The following is a 16,538-nucleotide window of genomic DNA, read 5'->3' as shown; positions in this document are numbered from 1 at the left end:
ACAGGAGTGCATTACCATATGTTGTGATGTGCTGTAATGTATGTGCGTTGGGCTTGCCATTAAGAATGAATGGCACCACAGTGCACTAACACGTGCGGTACTACAACGCAACAGTGAGCTTCAGCTGCAGAGGGTAGGAGGGTTTATCTCTGCTTTAAAATGTTCAAACTGCTAGGAGCAACTTACATGGAATCACACAGGCAGGGGGAAGATGGAAAACATCTGTTGTGACACAGAATGATATCAAATACAGTAGCAGGAACTCTGAGGGACAGTGATACTCAGTACTTCTAAATTATACTACCTACAGTATACAAATACCAATACTGTTATGATGAGAGCATAGTATCAGTATCATTGAAAAAAAAAAAAAAAAAAACTTTTTAAAGCTGTCAGAGGAAACAAACGCATTTCATACTGTGCTAATTCATACACCCAATCTGTAAACTAGTTTATGTTCATCAACTGCTGAGATTAAAGTGTATGTTACCCCATCATTTCATATTCCGGTATGTGCCTGCTGTACCATGTACTTGTATGAAAAAGTATCCTGTTCTTTTTGTAGCGCTTCCTTTAAGTACAATTCCTACTGATCCTGCCAGTCTCTCTGCTTTCCCATTTCAAATGGACCACATCAGGGCATGGAAGCACATCCACCCCAGTGTGGTCAATATTCTTCTTTGTAGCCCTGGGAGCATAGCCTGCCTGTCATTCAATGGCCAAGACTCATGCTTATATATGCCCCCTGCCCTGATCTTCACTGGAAAGATCTGGAGATCCTGACAGTAACGGCACTTCCTGTTGGAGGCTGACAACACTCAGCAACTGCCTCACAATTAGCAGCACAAATGTCAGCTTCCCCTCTGCACTCCTTCATTTGACAGATACACCTGACAGGCAATCAACTAATCAATTAATCTGTGGTGGTTGATTTTGATCCCTTTGAATACAAACACACCTCAACAAACAAATGATCCTGTGGAGTAATTTACACACACCTGTCACATCTACATACTCTCACAATGCACTGACAGGGATACTAGTTTGTGCACCGTGTATAGAACAAACTTTCCTTGTACCGCCGAGGGTAAAATCACTGCACTGTGATCCCAGCAACCCCCGCCCCGCTATTTTGACATTCAATTCTGCCATGCTGACCTGAACGCTGACGATTGCTCCCCCCTTGATGGCAGTGCATACAAATGCTATTCAAATGTGGAGGACAATTGAGTGAATTCAACAATGTAATTGTATACTCATGTCAGCGCTGAGACGGCTGACAATTACCCGGCGCTTTCAAAACCGTGATTATGACTCCGCCATTCAGCAAGAAAATAGAGCGCGCAAAGATAAGAGTCCCAATATGATTCAGCTTAATAACAATGCTGCCATTTAATATTCCCTTTTAAGAAAGTATATTGCAATTGCCCCCTCACTGGTGTTTATGTACGTACCGACTTGTTTGGACATTACAATCCCCCCTGCTAGGAAGATAAAATCCACCGCCTGTTAACTTCTCAAAGCGACAGGCTCTTCTGAAGGACAAACAATTACTGGAACCTGGTTAATTTTCCCACAGAAAGAGGACCGATGCGCAAAGTGATTCCCCATCATGTCCACAGCCAAAAAAGCTTTCAGCTCTTCCTTCGTGGTCTGCAGTGATGGAGGGGTTAAAAAGCCACGGCTGGAGGATTTGCCCTGCAGGACACACAGCCACTGCATTTAATTATACGATGGCCCAAAAATATTTATTGCTTTGTGTTGGCTGGAAGCTGCATTCAAACAAGAATTCCCTGTTCACTGCCTTCTGGAGCTGAAAAGGTCCTAACCCGGGGGTCACGACCTCCAATCCTCCTTTCTTTGAAAAGTTTTTGTGATCTGCCAGGTAGTTATTAATGTTAAGACTCCACATTAAACAGTTCTAAGCCAATAAAGGGCACACAGCACATTGTAGATCAACAAAGTGAAATTCTAGCGCTATGATTTAGTGATTGATTGAAAGGACTTCTCAATCAGGGATAGACAATGAAAATTGGATTCAGCTGGGGGCTGGCATTAGAAATATACAGCAGGTCTGAGAGCCCAGATAAAGTCATGAATTTTTGTTTAGTTAGCAACGATGAGTTGACTTCTGGGATGTGCTGTGGCCTGCCTTATGATAACCATGCAAATTCTGTTTACTGCTGGCAATGCAAATAGTTTGCATATTAAAGGTGATAATTGGTGATTATTTATCCATGCAACCAACACTCCTTGAGGAGTCAATACAACTTAGATTGTTACTTATCAGTCAGCAAAAATCTGATGCATTGAATGTATCAGGAGCCACTGCCACAGTGAGGTGATGTGCATGTAGAGGGGCAAATTTGGATTTGTCAGCCTTGACTGAGATGAAAGCATGACAACACATCATCAGTACAGTAAAGCAAATCATCTATGAATCATCTAGCACCAGGTACCCAACAAACCTGCTATACGATCTGGGAGGGAGGTTGTCTGCTTCTGTCTATGATCCCGAGGCAACTGGTGCTCCACAGTGGTGCCCACCCTGTGGACAGGTGGGCATTATGGCTATCCAAGACCAAACCATGGCTCTGTCGCAATGTAGTATGGTCAAATTTAGGAAGGATTCAGACTTAGGCTGGCCCTTAGACTGGTATATCCTAGTATGGACATTGCGGAGAAAAATTATGGCAGTACAGTTCATAATGCCATCAGAGACTTGATGAACATCATTTGAAAGTACTTCAAATCTTAATTTGCTTTCGAGGTTCGATTTTGGAATGAATAAAATGTCCCAAATGAAAACTACATACATTGTTAGAATTTAATTTGTTCAAGAAAAATAAAAAAACTTTCCTCCAGGTCCTTTCATTTTTCTCGGCACTATGGTCAAAAACGAGTACTGCTGGTTAGGAAGTTAGCCAAACGTTTACAAACAAAATAGTACTAGTATTTGATCATCTTTAGAGGCGTTCAGTTAGAATGCCACAGATGACAGGTCCACCCCAATGGCTGCTTAGCCAAGCACATACGGTTTATTTTTATTACAGGTACTTAAATAATGGTGTCCGTTTACACAGTGCTTTACATATTTATTATACATTCACATCAGTCCCTTCTCTCCAGGAGCCTGCAATCTAAGGTCCCAAAATCACATTCATACATATACTAGGGCCAATTTAGACAGGAACCAGTCAAAGTATATATATGTAAATCCTTACTTGTAAAGCAACTCATTCAGTTTATAGCAGAAATGCAAAAAAAAGTTTTATATATATATATATATATATATACATATACATACACACACACATATACACACATATATATATATATGCACATATATATATATACACATCTATATATATACACATATATATATACACATATATATATATATATATACACACATATATATATATATATATATATATATATATATATATATATACACATACATACACATTTTCTTTTTTTTTTTTCATAAGTGATCACATAACCTCCGTTCTCAGCTACATAAGAGCTAGGGGTGGAGAAATGGCAGTACATTGTTCTTCCCAGTGAATGGTTGTACAGGTGGGCGTGTCAGCACAAGTCTGACCACAGACAGACACGCTATTCTCCCAACACAGCTAGAAAATGGACCATGCTTGGATGGATGTACTTCTATGCCTATCCTGGTCAGTTTGAAATAGGAAAGCAGGCGGACTGGCAGGATCACCAGGTATTTCACACAAAAAGGAAATACAAAGATAACAGGATACTTTTTAACACAGGTACATGGTGCAACATACACATATCAGAATATGAAATGTTGGTGTAACATACAATCTAACCTACTAGCATGTCTTTGGAGTGTAGGAGGAAACCGAAGAACCCAGGAAAACCCACGCAGGCACAGGGAGAACATGCAAACTCCAGGCAGGTAGTGCTGTGGTTGGGATTCATACCAACGACCCTAGAGCTGCCAGGCAGAAGCGCTAACCACTAAGCCACTGTGTTGCCCACTATTCGTCAAATGTCTAACTTCTGGTCCCTCTACTACAGGCAGAGATGGAAGTGGTCACAAAGCTGCAGTTTTAGAAGGGGGTATCCCAAGAGAAGAGATTTAATCGTCTAATACTCTCTACCTATATAGGTGCCGCAAGTAACACAAACAAATTAACATGAAGCTAAATGTGACTGATTCTGTCCTTCACCAATCAGCTGTATATTACAGTGTAACAAGGAATGGGTACATTCAGAATTTAGGAGTCATTCAGCCCATTATAGCCCAGGCAGTTTAACAAAAATGCAGACATGAGCAGCAAGGGCTACTAATGCAGTTCAGTGTAAGTGCAGGGCCTGTGTGTAGAAGCGATGGAAAGGCTGAATGGAGCTGCACCTAAACTGAAACACACTGAAGTCATTTAAAGAGTTTCTCAGGCTTTTAGTAGTTTTGAAAATGCTGCCTGGCTGGCTGGCTGGCTGGCTGTCATATTGATCAAATTACTTCAATGCTTTCTACAGCACTGAACTCAAACAGAAGACCTGACCTCACTCTGACTTCTAGATCAGTGTCCTTGTTCTGAGATTTACAAACATCTAAATCCAGGATTCCTGAAGGCTGTCTGCAAATGAACACTGCCCCATTGCTCTCAGTACTGGCTCCTGGGATGGGCCTTGTTGGCTCCATCAGCCAATAAATCCCATCAGTTTGATTCCACATTTCCTGAAGCTACACATGGTGCCTCGCTACGCTCATCATAGACTGACAACCAAAGTACTGGAACACAAGGCAGAAGTTTCTTAAAAAGTTACTATTAAAAATCTAAAGGCCACTTTCTGTGATATAACAGACTTGTCACCACTTACTATGCAGCATTCAGCTAACAGGTCAACGTTACTACGGAAAAACCTGCGACCTGCCATACTTCAAATCTGTCTTCTCAGCTGTCTGAAGGCTTTATACAATGTTATTATAATCAAAATGATGCTTTTATAATTAAATATCACTGACTGCACAGCATACAGAAATTCATTGCTCATTGTGTGTCACTTTCCCATGTCTAATAAATAGTGAGACGGGTTCCCCCCTCCCCCCCACCTTATTTTCATTGTGCTTGAGTGTGATGGACAGATTAGAGTGTGAGCTCCTTTGGTGCAGAGACTGATGTGACTGGCTCAGTGTTCTCTGTACACCACTACAGAATATATCAGAGGTATATAAATCTATAATAATAATAGTGTGTGACTGTGGTGGGGACATTAGAGTGTAAGCTCCTCTGATGCAGAGATTGATGCAACTAGCTCAGTATTCCCTGTACAGCACTTCAGAATATATCATAGCTATAGAAATGTATAGTGATAATTAGTGTGTGACTGTGGTGGGGACATTAGAGTGTAAGCTCCTCTGGTGCAGACACTGATGTGACTGGCTCAGTGTTCTTTGTACAGTACTGCAGAATATGTCAGAGCTATATAAATGTATAATAATAATAGTGTGTGACTGTGGTGGGACATTAGAGTGTGAGCTCCTCTGATGCAGAGACTGATGTGACTGGCTCAGTGTTCTCTGTACAACACTGCAGAATATGTCAGAGCTATATAACTGTATAACATGGTAAGACAGAGGTGGGGACATTGGAGTGTAAGAACCACTGGTGCAGAGACTGATATGACTGACCCAGTGTTCTCTGTATAGATCTGCAGAAAATGTCAGAGCTAAATAAATGTATTTTAAAATCCAACTCCGGGAAAAAGTAAAAATCCTCCCTTGACGTGGGGCTGTGCCTGCACTGAAAGAGTTAAATGCTTTGAAAGAACTTCAAATTTTAATTTGCTTTTGACATTTGATTTTGGAATGAATAAAATGTCCCAAATGAAAACCACATACATTGTTAGAATTTCATGCGTTCAAGAAAAAAACCTTTCCTCCTGCTCCCCCCCCCCCCTCCCCAGCAGAGAGAGCTCCCCTATAATCTGTTCCTCAGCTTCCTCATACTCAATGTAGGACAATGGGCCCTGAAAGGGTGTTGATAATGTTAGAGGGCAGGCAACCCATAGAGTACAAATAAAAAGAGGCTGCAGGGACCAGTTTTGCATCATGGGCCTGCAAGAGCAGGGACTCAGGTCATGCTTGTCCCAGTCCCCTAGCCATAAATGAGCACTGAACCCTTGCAGTAGTAACCCCACTGAAAGGGAAATGTATTACTTTTCCCAGAGTTCAGCTTTAATTCTAGTATATGATTGTAAGTGGACAAGAGAGTGTAAGCTCCTCTGGTTCAGAGTGTGAATGCTTCAATGTTCTCTGTAGAAATCTTCAGTATATGCTAATAATTTATAAAGTAATAAAATAAACAAACTAACAAACAAACAACATACGAGGAAGTAGGAGAGCGAGGAACATTCTGCAGCTTATAGCGATTGTATAGAAGATTTTCTCTGATGTGCTGAAAGTATCTTGCAAAATAACCATTTAAGAGACAGAAGAAGAATGAGAAGTGACATTTTTTTCTCCTCTGTGTTTTGCCGTGGCATTCTTGAAGAACAGGCGGAGAGGCCGGGAATGTGGCTTTTGCAAGCGAGGTCTGTCACTTATTAAAGGGCTGACAAACCTATGCGATGCAGGAATGCAGTAATAGAAGACCATTGTACTCACACAATAGGCTGCACTACCTCCAGGCATCTGAGGCAAAGCATTTTACTTTTAAGTCTATTGTCAGAGGACTGTGTGACAAAGCTTTTCCCCTGCAGCTAGACAAAATATTCGCGGTGGTGCGCTCGTAAAGGAACAGGAGACTTACAGACTTAAAGCCGCAGTTATCGGGTTTCTGAAGCTTTTCTTCTCTCTCCCTCTCCGTCACCCACAGATCTTCCAAGAAATCTCAACAACAATGGCAGGGTAGATCTCCGAAAACTGTCAGGAGACACTTGGTGCGAGGAGAGGGAATTATTGGAGAGGTCGCTCAGAATAATTCTGCCGCAAAGTGCAGAAGGAAAAAAGTCTGGAGGCAATCTGCTAATTAAAATGTTAAACAGAAGGCAGATGACAGCGTTGCACAGGAAAAACCGTGTCTGTATGAGACGCGCAGTGCTCAGGACAGCCCAAGGAAAACCTATACTATGTACAAGCATTAATCTCATTGGCCAACACAGTGACTAAGCAGTCAGCACTGTTATCTGGCAGCGCTGTGGTCCTGCATGGAGTTTCTACAAGAACACCATCTGCATGGAGTTTGTATGTCTAGGATTAATCTGAGTGGCCTTTCTCTGGGTGAGACAGTTTGCTACTGAAATCCCAAAAAATACAGGGAGACTGCACAGATTCTACCCAAATTTGGCCTAAATATGTGTATGGGGGTGGGGGAGACATTTGAGTGTAAGCTCCTCTGATGCAGAGATTGGTGCGACTGGCTCAGTGTTCTCTGTACAGCACATGTCAGAGCTACATAAATGTATATTAATAATAATAGTGTGTGACTGTGGTGGGACATTAGAGTGTAAGCTCCTCTGATGCAGAGATTGGTGTGACTGGCTCAGTGTTCTCTGTTCTCTGTACAGCACATGTCAGAGCTACATAAATGTATATTAATAATAATAGTGTGTGACTGTGGTGGGACATTAGAGTGTAAGCTCCTCTGGTGCAGAGACTGATGTGACTCGCAGAGTGATCTCTGTACAGCACTATGGAATATGTCAGAGCTATATAAATCTATATTAATAATAATGATGATGATAATGTGAGACTGTGGTGGGACATTAGAGTGTAAGCTCATGTGTTGCAGAGACTAATGTGACTAGTTTTCTAAGACAAATTAACAGTCAACTCCAAACTGCATACTCCTAGGAAGTTTCCCTGTAAATATTTTTTGATATTCTACACAAAATAAATTGAACAGGTACAGTATATGTAATCATGTGTGCACATACAGCAGTCGCTTGGAAGACAGGGTACACAAATCCAGAAGGGTATACCAATAAATGTACTGTAGACAGGGGCGTATTTACCACAAGGCAAACAAGGCATTTGCCTAGGACAGCATTTTTTAGGGGGGCAGCAGTGCCCCCTGGAAGAAGGGACATATGCGGCATGGGGACTGCTTCATGGTGTATGCAGAGCCTGATTGTCATTTAAAAGGATGTCAAAAGTTGTGAAGGTGAGTGCCTCTCTTTTGCCGGGAGGGGGGGTGTGTGGGTATTAGTGGAAGGCTCCCTCGGGTGGGTGGGGCCGGGGTGGTGTTGGTTACGGTCAGGCTCTCTCTGTGGGGGGTCTGGTGTTGGTCCATGTCCGGTTCTCTCCACCATGGAGGGGGCATCCGATTTTTGTGTTGCCTAGGGCAGCACAAAACCTAAATACACCACTGACTGTAGATTATACAGAAGGACCCCTTAGACAGGCTAGCATACCCCAGTAGTTACTTACTAAACTTTCCTGCCTCATGTACACTGGGCATCAAAAACGTCACTTTTAAGAGTGTATGACTTTTTTCCCAGCCTCTAAACACCCCTCCATGTTGGCCTATATTCCATGTATTTACAGGCATTTAGGGGCAGGAAAAAAAAAAATCACGTGTGTTTAGAAAAGGAGCATTTCGGCAGAAAACACACTCAATGTGCCTAAACACGCCTAAATGCTAGGACTGTTTAGTACTTGCGTGTTCATTCATTTCAATGGCCAAAATAAAGTTTTCTGGCCAATAGAATTAATGAACGCTTGACATTCCTAATTGCGAAACATGGTTTTAGATGCGTTTTTTTACATTGCTCTTCTTCTGCCAGGAGAAAAGGCATTTGGAATAGCTGGGCAAACGCCTGGTGTGCATGAGGCCTTCCTCTTATAAAGTACATAACACAATATTACTGAGAAAAACTGACACTGATGTCCTCAGACTTTGCCAAGTGCTAAATACATGAATATGTTTGTAGGTTTTGTTTTTGTTGTTCATTATAAGCTGTAGGAGCGGTGGGATAGTAGAATTAACTTATTTAAGGTGTTATCATTTGTATCCAGGTTACAATCAAAAGTTTAAAGTGATTGTAAACCCTTATCTTGTAAAACAACCTATTCCATTTAAAATATAAATAATAACAATATAAAAAAAATTATAAATACATTCCCCCCACCCCTTTCTTTTAATAAGTGATTACATTCCCTCTGTTTTCGACTGGCGGGACACTGATCTTCTCAGTGATAGGCTGTGCAGAGGGGGTGTGTCAGCAAAGTCTGACAATTGGAGAAGAGCAGGCGGAGTTCCCAGAACAGCTAGAGAACTGACCACGCTGTGCTCTTATGCCTTGTGTAGTCGTCTTTTAATAGGAAAGCAGGACTGGCAGGAACACTAGGGATTTCACACAAAGGAAGCAATACAAAACATGGTACAGCAGGCACATATCAGGAATGTGAAATGCTGGGTTTACATATTATTTAAGATCTATGAAACTGTGCGATTGTATGCACAGTGGAAGGATCTTTTTGGAATCAGAAAACATCTAGAGGGTCGGTGTACTCTCCACACACACACAGATATTCAAGAACAGATTTAAGAGGTACAACAAGGATAAATTTGTTAATGCAATTTGCTAATTGCTGCATGCACACACTATGGAGAAATCTGCAATTCACAAAGCATCAATAGCAGACATGTTTTAAAATCAAATTAAAACCTTTGTTTTTTGTAGGTTCATCTGCTAGACAAAATTCATATCTGACTTTTGTTTTGGTGAAATAAAATATCAATATACAGGATTTATATAGCGCCAACAGTTTGCGCAGCACAATACAACATGAGGGCAGACAGTACGGTTATAATACAAATCAATACAGTAGGAGGCAGAGGGCGCTGCTCTTTAGAGCTTACAATCTAAAAGGCAGGGCCAAGTGATACAAATAAAATAAGGTTAGTACCATACTTTGTACTTTTTGGGCAGTATGGCAGATATTTTGGACATACTGTAGGTGATTTCCTGTACTTAATGTTTTATATGCAGCCATATATGGGTCTCATTAGCTAGGAAATGTTCATTTGTAACACCAAGGACAACTAGGCCTCATGCACACAGGGCATCGGTTTAGCCCCTCTGAACACCAGAACTCCTTACAGGAGAAACGCTGTATTGCACACACATTAGGTGAGTCAAGCATTTGAGCATTAATGGATTCCATCAACCAGGATATTAACTTATTGTGGCCATTGGAATGCATCAACACTCAAAACGCATCTAAAACGCATCCAGTATTTAGATGCATTTACACATGCTTACAGTTTTTTTTTCTGCTCTTCAGCTCCTCTACTAAACACATCTTTGGTAGGTTTTTGTCAGCCTGTAAAAATGCTCCTCTTCTAATACGCCTGTAAACGCCTATGTGTACATGGACACACAGGCATACATAGAGGTGCTTTTACAGACAGAAAAAAAACCCAAATGCCTGTAAACATGGCCTTTTCCTTTATGCCCTGTATGCATGAGGCCTTGGACAGAGGTTGATAGAACAGTTGTCACAGGGTTTTATTTTTAGCACAGAGACAGATCCAAAGTGTGCGTACAATAGTCATGTGATGAAAGAGTCAAACATGGCTAATAAGCCCCATCCAGTGACTGCAGTGTACAGTAGCACCAGCAATGGGATGGGGGAGGAGAATTGTGTGGATTGCCTGCAGACAGGTCCTCCATCAGGTAAAAATGAAACGGAGGCGATCTGCAGAGAAAAACGCAGTGAAGATGGCAACAAGCCACATTTATCAGAGAACTGTCTCCATGGTTGAACAATAGAGGCTCAATTTGGAAAGCACTTACACTCCTCGCTAGATGCAATTCTGTTACTTCTTTATATAATAATCTTGGCAAAAACAGAGCAGTGAGCAGCTAAGCCGCTGACTATTACCCCGTGTACTCAGTATAAGAGAGAGGAGGGGGGGGGTTGAAAGGGGGAAGAGGTGGGGGGGGGGGCAGGGAGAGAGAGAGAGGGAGAGATGGGGGCATAGGAGGTGTAGAGAGAATAGATAAGGAGGGCAAGAATGGGGAGAGAAAGAAAAGGGAGGGGGAAAGAGCGAGAGAAGAGGGGGGGGAGAGAGAGGGGGGAGGGAGGGGAGGAGGGGAGGGAGGGAGAGGAGGGGGGAGAGAGGAGGGGGGAGAGAGAGAGAGGGGGGGAGAGAGAGGAGGGGAGGGGAGGGGGAGGGGGGAGGGGGAGAGAGAGATTATGGGGGAGAGAGAGGGAGAGAGAGAGGGGAGAGAGAGAGAGGGAAGGGGGGAGAGAGAGAGGAGGAGGGAGAGACAGAGGAGGAGGGAGAGACAGAGGAGGAGGGAGAGACAGAGGAGGAGGGGACGAGACAGAAGAGGGGGGGCGAGACAGAGGAGGGGGGGGCGAGAGAGAGAGAAGAAGGGGGTGCGAGAGAGACAGAGGAGGGGGGGCGAGAGAGACAGAGGAGGGGGGGCGAGAGAGACAGAGGAGGGGGGCGAGAGAGACAGAGGAGGAGGGGCGAGAGAGACAGAGGAGGAGGGGCGAGAGAGACAGAGGAGGAGGGGCGAGAGAGACAGAGGAGGAGGGGCGAGAGAGACAGAGGAGGAGGGGCGAGAGAGACAGAGGAGAGGGGGCGAGAGAGACAGAGGAGGGGGAGAAAGAGGAGGGGGGGGAGAAAGAGGAGGGGGGGGAGAAAGAGGAGGGGGGGGGAGAAAGAGGGAGGGGGGGGAAAGAGGAGGGGGGGAAAGAGGAGGGGGGAGAAAAAGGAGGGGGGAGAAAGAGGAGGGGGGAGAAAGAGGAGGGGGTAGGGGGGAGAAAGATGAGGGGGTAGGGGGGGAGAAAGAGGAGGGGGTAGGGGGAGAGAGGGGAGAGAGAGAGGGAGGGTGGGAGAGGGGGAGGGAGAGAGAGAGGAGGGTGGGAGAGGGGGGAGGGGGAGAGAGAGGGGGTAGAGGGGGGAGAGAGAGGAGGGAGAGAGAGAGAGAGGGGGGGGAGAAGAAAGAAAGGTAGACTAGATAGAGGGGTGGAAGACAAAGCATGGGGGAGGGTTAGATAGACAGAAGGAAAAGGGAAGTTGGAAAGGTATCTAGAAAAGGAGAGAGAGAATAGAAGGAAGAGAGAGTCAAAGGGCCAGGCAGATGAAGAGAAAGAGATAGAGATGGAAAGAAAGGGAATGTATAAGGGGACTGGAGGGGAGTCCTGCATCTGAGAATAGATTGGAGGGGGCAGAGGTTCAGAATACTTGCACAGATTGGGGGGGGAACCCTGAATAGTTGCACAGACAAGGGAGTGAGGGACCAGGAGAGTTGCACAGGTTAGGGGAATGGGGGTCCTGGATAGTTGCATAGATTGGGGAGAAAGGGGGGGTGGGGGTCTTGGAAAGTTGCACAGGTTTGGGATTTGGGGGTGTCCCTGGATAGTTGCACAGATTAGGGATCCTGAACAGTTGGATTATAACTTGGAAGAGTTCAGTGAAGGAATTGCAGTGAACTGAACACCCTCTGAGCTCTTCTCCATAACATGACAGCCATTCATCATGTACACAGACTTACATTTTCTGTGTGCCATGAATCAGACAACGGTTGGGCTGTGCTCAGGCACAGCGGGGGTTAAGTCCTCTGTGTAGATGATGTATTAATATGGCGTATGTGTTCCCTTCACCCAAGTTTCTGCTCCTCACATATGCTTCCTCGCATCAGCGCCGATGGCAATACCCAGTGGTGAATGGCTGTCCGCCGGAGCCAAGTATTGTTAAAGTGACATCCTGGCGCTCTGTCACTCGGCTGCCTCTTTCTCCCTCTCCTCTCTACATGCCAACCTCTCCTAAGACTGATCCCGTCATCTGGAACAATGCGACCTGGAGAAATGTGCCAACATTCTGCCACTTCCACACACAGCGGGCACGCCGAGGGACAGCTTCGCCCTCCACAGCGCGGCCAGTCAATGCCGGGGAATTAAAATAAAAAAAAAAAATCCATAGAGGAACTGTGACAGCTTTAAACACGATCGGAGCCTCTCTATACCGTGATAATGATCCCATGAAATCATTTGTGGCCAAACATGCGATCAGACAGCAATTCCAAACAAATATATTGATTCACATTCACTCAAAGAGTATCAGTGCATTCACTCAAAGCTCCCTAAATGTATCACATTAAATATATCAACATAATCCACAACTAAACAGACATAACGGGTAAAACTTCAAGCAACTTCAACCCGAGTCCCACCAGTGGGGGATTCCTGCTTCTTGTGCCCCCTCAAACTCATTGTTTTCCATACGAATAAATCAGATTCAGAACATAGTATGAATGTATAATCACCCAAAATCCATTTACTTCATCCCTAAATTTCACAGAAATATTCAATTTTCAAAATAAATATTAAGTCCACATTTCCTCCACAGGTTCTGCTGAAAACTAGACACAGACTAGACATCGGTACAAACCGCGGGTTTTTTTAAATTGTCATTCTTGGACATATTAGCCCAATGATTCTTCCATCCTTTAAATTTTTCACGCATGTTTCACAAAAAATGTATCTTTTCAAAATGTGTCCCACAGGAAATATATTGATAAATGGATTAATTGCTCCAATGCTGGCCACACATTAATAGGATTCTCACATCGCAGTTTCATGTGCTGCTCAAGATTCTGGATACTATAGCAATGGGAAGTCACAGGGCAAAGCCCCGATATTTACCAGCATGGTGGAAAATTTACTCCAGATGGCAATTCCAATTATAAAGAGTAAAAGTGTTGGAAGAAGCATTCAGGAGTATGAAACACAAGTACATCTTTAGGGCTTCAAGCAAAACACGTCAAAACGTCCTCAAAAATATTAAAACTGCTAACTTGTAACAAACATGAGATTGCCAGAGGCATTGACACTTCCCGATTATACAAATGCACAGATACCTGCCTTTAAACAGCCTCATGCACATGAATATTATATGCAGTTGGTTATTTAACTTAAGACAAGTAGACAAACAAAACACTCATTCATGCAACAACAACAACAACAAAAAAAGAACCACACACAATACACAGATCAAGGTTCTTATCTCGTGATTTTTCAAATAATCGTCTTGAACTTCTATATTTAGTTTTAGGAATAGGGGCAGTTTATCCGTACAATGGCTTCATCAGTGTCATGTGATACAAGAACAATAATAATATAAAAGTACAATAAAATAAATCACAAAACCACAAATAAGAAACCAAAAAAAAAATCTTCAGACAGCAGCTGCAGAAAAGGGTAACCCATCGGCTTTCCCGTTCGGCAGTTGACAGCTGTCACCTTTAAATCAGCCCCATGTGGGTTCAAACTGCACGAGCGTGCTGAAAGAGGTGCGCGCCCGCGCTCGGCTTAAATAACTTAATGAATTTCATACGCTCCTCCAGACCTTACCAACTGACACAGTAAACCAGCAGCGTCACTAACTCGAGAGGAAAAAAAAAGAGAAAGCAGCGGCGTTCCCAACCAAATAAAAAAAACACAACAGAAAACAGAGTTTGTTTCAGAGTGCGTCCAGTTTTGTCGCCCTGCCAAGTGTACGCAGAGTACAGCACAGCCAGGAAAGGCTCAGTCACAGACTCACATTTCCCATGACACCACAAGCGACGCACGGAGACAAGACAAAAACAAGAGACAAAAACATCGGCTTACGGTCGGTTGGGCAGAACAACGACATAGATAGAGAAGGGACGGCCACCTTTGCTCCTGTGACAATCCAGGACCGGAGCGGTGCTGGGCTCGCGGAGAACGCCACACGCCGGCCCAATCCCCTCGTCGTCTGACATTACTGCAAGTTTGCCTGGAGTTGACAATGTGCTCCAGTGAGTGGAGGAGAGGACCCTGTGGCTGGAGGGGAGGGGGGAGGGGAGACTGAGGAGGAGGAAGGGGGGGGGGGGGAGGCCTCTGCTACCTCTCCTGGCCCTATCATGTCCCCCTGCAGCTGTACTGACAACACTCTACACATTATGCCCTTAATTGTTGCAGCCCTTTTTAACCCTCTTGTGACAGCTGTCTCTCCAACAGGTGCCGTCAGACAGGGAACAATGGTCCGGCCCTCTCATCCGGCCACGGCGACAAGTGAAAGGGGGCACAAATGGTCTGTCCTCTCCGGGAGTCATTACGGGGCAAAAACGGGGCTATTAATACAGTGGTTGGCATGACAGAGGAGGCTGCCTTACAGAGCCACAAGACCCGTGGGGGGCGGGGAAAGGGCTGAGAACAGGGAATGTACATTGTCTCAAGCTGCTCTACAACATTGCACTCTCACTTCACAGCACCACCCAAAAGGCCAAATACAAGCAACAAAGACATACACAAGAGCAGCTTCACCTGGCAGCAGATTTGTAAAATAATGCTAATATTCTTGGGCTTCCGTGACCCCCAGCCTACTATAGGAGGGGGGCATCCCCTTTAAGGGATGATATTCAGCTGACAGCACCACTGCCACCAGACTGCTTTTTGAAATACTACTGATCACCACTCTGAGCGCTGTAACCCCACCCACCTACCAGTGTACACAGTAGACAATCCCACTGCAAGCCTGATTTCAGCTTTCAGCTCGCATTATTAGTAGTAGTAGTATTATATAAAATGTATATTGTGGCAGCAGTCTGTGCAGAGCTTTACAAGATAAAAGAAGATGGCTTATTGTCAAGCACAAGTATACAGTGAATCCACTTCAAAATAAATGAAACCTTTATGCAGCTCTGGGGTCAGAGGATCGGTTCCTTCAGTGTATGCCTTTGTTTGCGTTTTTTTTTCCAAGGGCTCCAGTTTCCTCTGAAAAATCCAAAAACATAACCTACAGACTGACTGACCAAATTAGACTGATGTGAATGGCTCATTGTTCTCTGCACAGCACTGTGGAATATGTCAGTGCTATATAAAAGTATAATAAAAATGGTGTGTTACTGTGGTGGGACATAGGAGTGTACGCTTCTCTGGTGCACAGACCGAGGCGGCTGGCTCAGTGTTCTCCACACTGTGAAATATAAATTATTATTAATAATAATATACTAAACATTTCCTTTCTATGTCTTCCTAGGCCTGTCCCCAGTGGGGTCTGATGAATAATTCTGGAACACTGATCAATGGAAATCTTGCAGTGTATGCCCAGCTCCAGTCTTTGGTGTCTGGGTCTCCAGAATAGAACGTCCTATTGTCTCAGCACACACAGTAATACAAAGCCTCTTATTTCTGAGACCGTCCTGCCACATTCCAAAGAGCTGTGCAAACAAGCTGCACACAGCAGGACAAATGGCACCTCTGAGGTCTGAGTTTAACCCATGCTGCACTTCGGTGACCCAACTGAAACGCGAACAGTAAGTAGATGGGTGTACATGGTGACGGGACACAGATACCAATGACTACCTGTGAGCGTTCCTGCCATGTCCCAGCACCAAAAATGGCCACACTAAAATCTGGAAAAACACTCACATTGCATGATTCTGCTGTTAAAATACATTGTATTTGTAAAAAGGCCCACTTCACACAAAACTGTGTATTCTTGGGTCTCCAATGGTGAGATCCTTGTGCTGAGTTCCTGGATTTGCAGACCTGCTGGGCCCATTATGAGGGGGCT

At 44.1% G+C, this 16,538-nt stretch overlaps 1 protein-coding gene across 5 annotated transcripts in view; it reads right to left on the bottom strand.

Annotated features, from left to right (window-relative positions):
• The window catches only part of SOX5 (SRY-box transcription factor 5), a 288,812-nt gene that overhangs the window by 143,732 nt on the left and 128,542 nt on the right, over window positions 1-16,538 (bottom strand). The window contains exon 1 of one of the 5 annotated variants that reach the window (XM_089693353.1): window positions 14,655-14,846. The exons of 3 other annotated variants lie outside the window; for them this stretch is intronic. In XM_089693353.1, coding sequence (XP_089549479.1) covers window positions 14,655-14,742 — 88 coding nt within the window. In that variant the 5' untranslated portion in view covers window positions 14,743-14,846. Of the gene's footprint in view, window positions 1-14,608; window positions 14,847-16,538 lie in introns of those variants that run through there. One more of the 5 variants, XM_089693354.1, reaches the window with a different exon arrangement.

This window comes from Staurois parvus, unplaced genomic scaffold (assembly GCF_062004578.1).
Source record: "Staurois parvus isolate SC_StPar_1 unplaced genomic scaffold, SC_StPar_1.0 ptg000628l, whole genome shotgun sequence".
Classification (NCBI taxonomy): domain Eukaryota; kingdom Metazoa; phylum Chordata; class Amphibia; order Anura; family Ranidae; genus Staurois; species Staurois parvus.
This window is presented reverse-complemented; position numbering and strand designations above follow the sequence as displayed.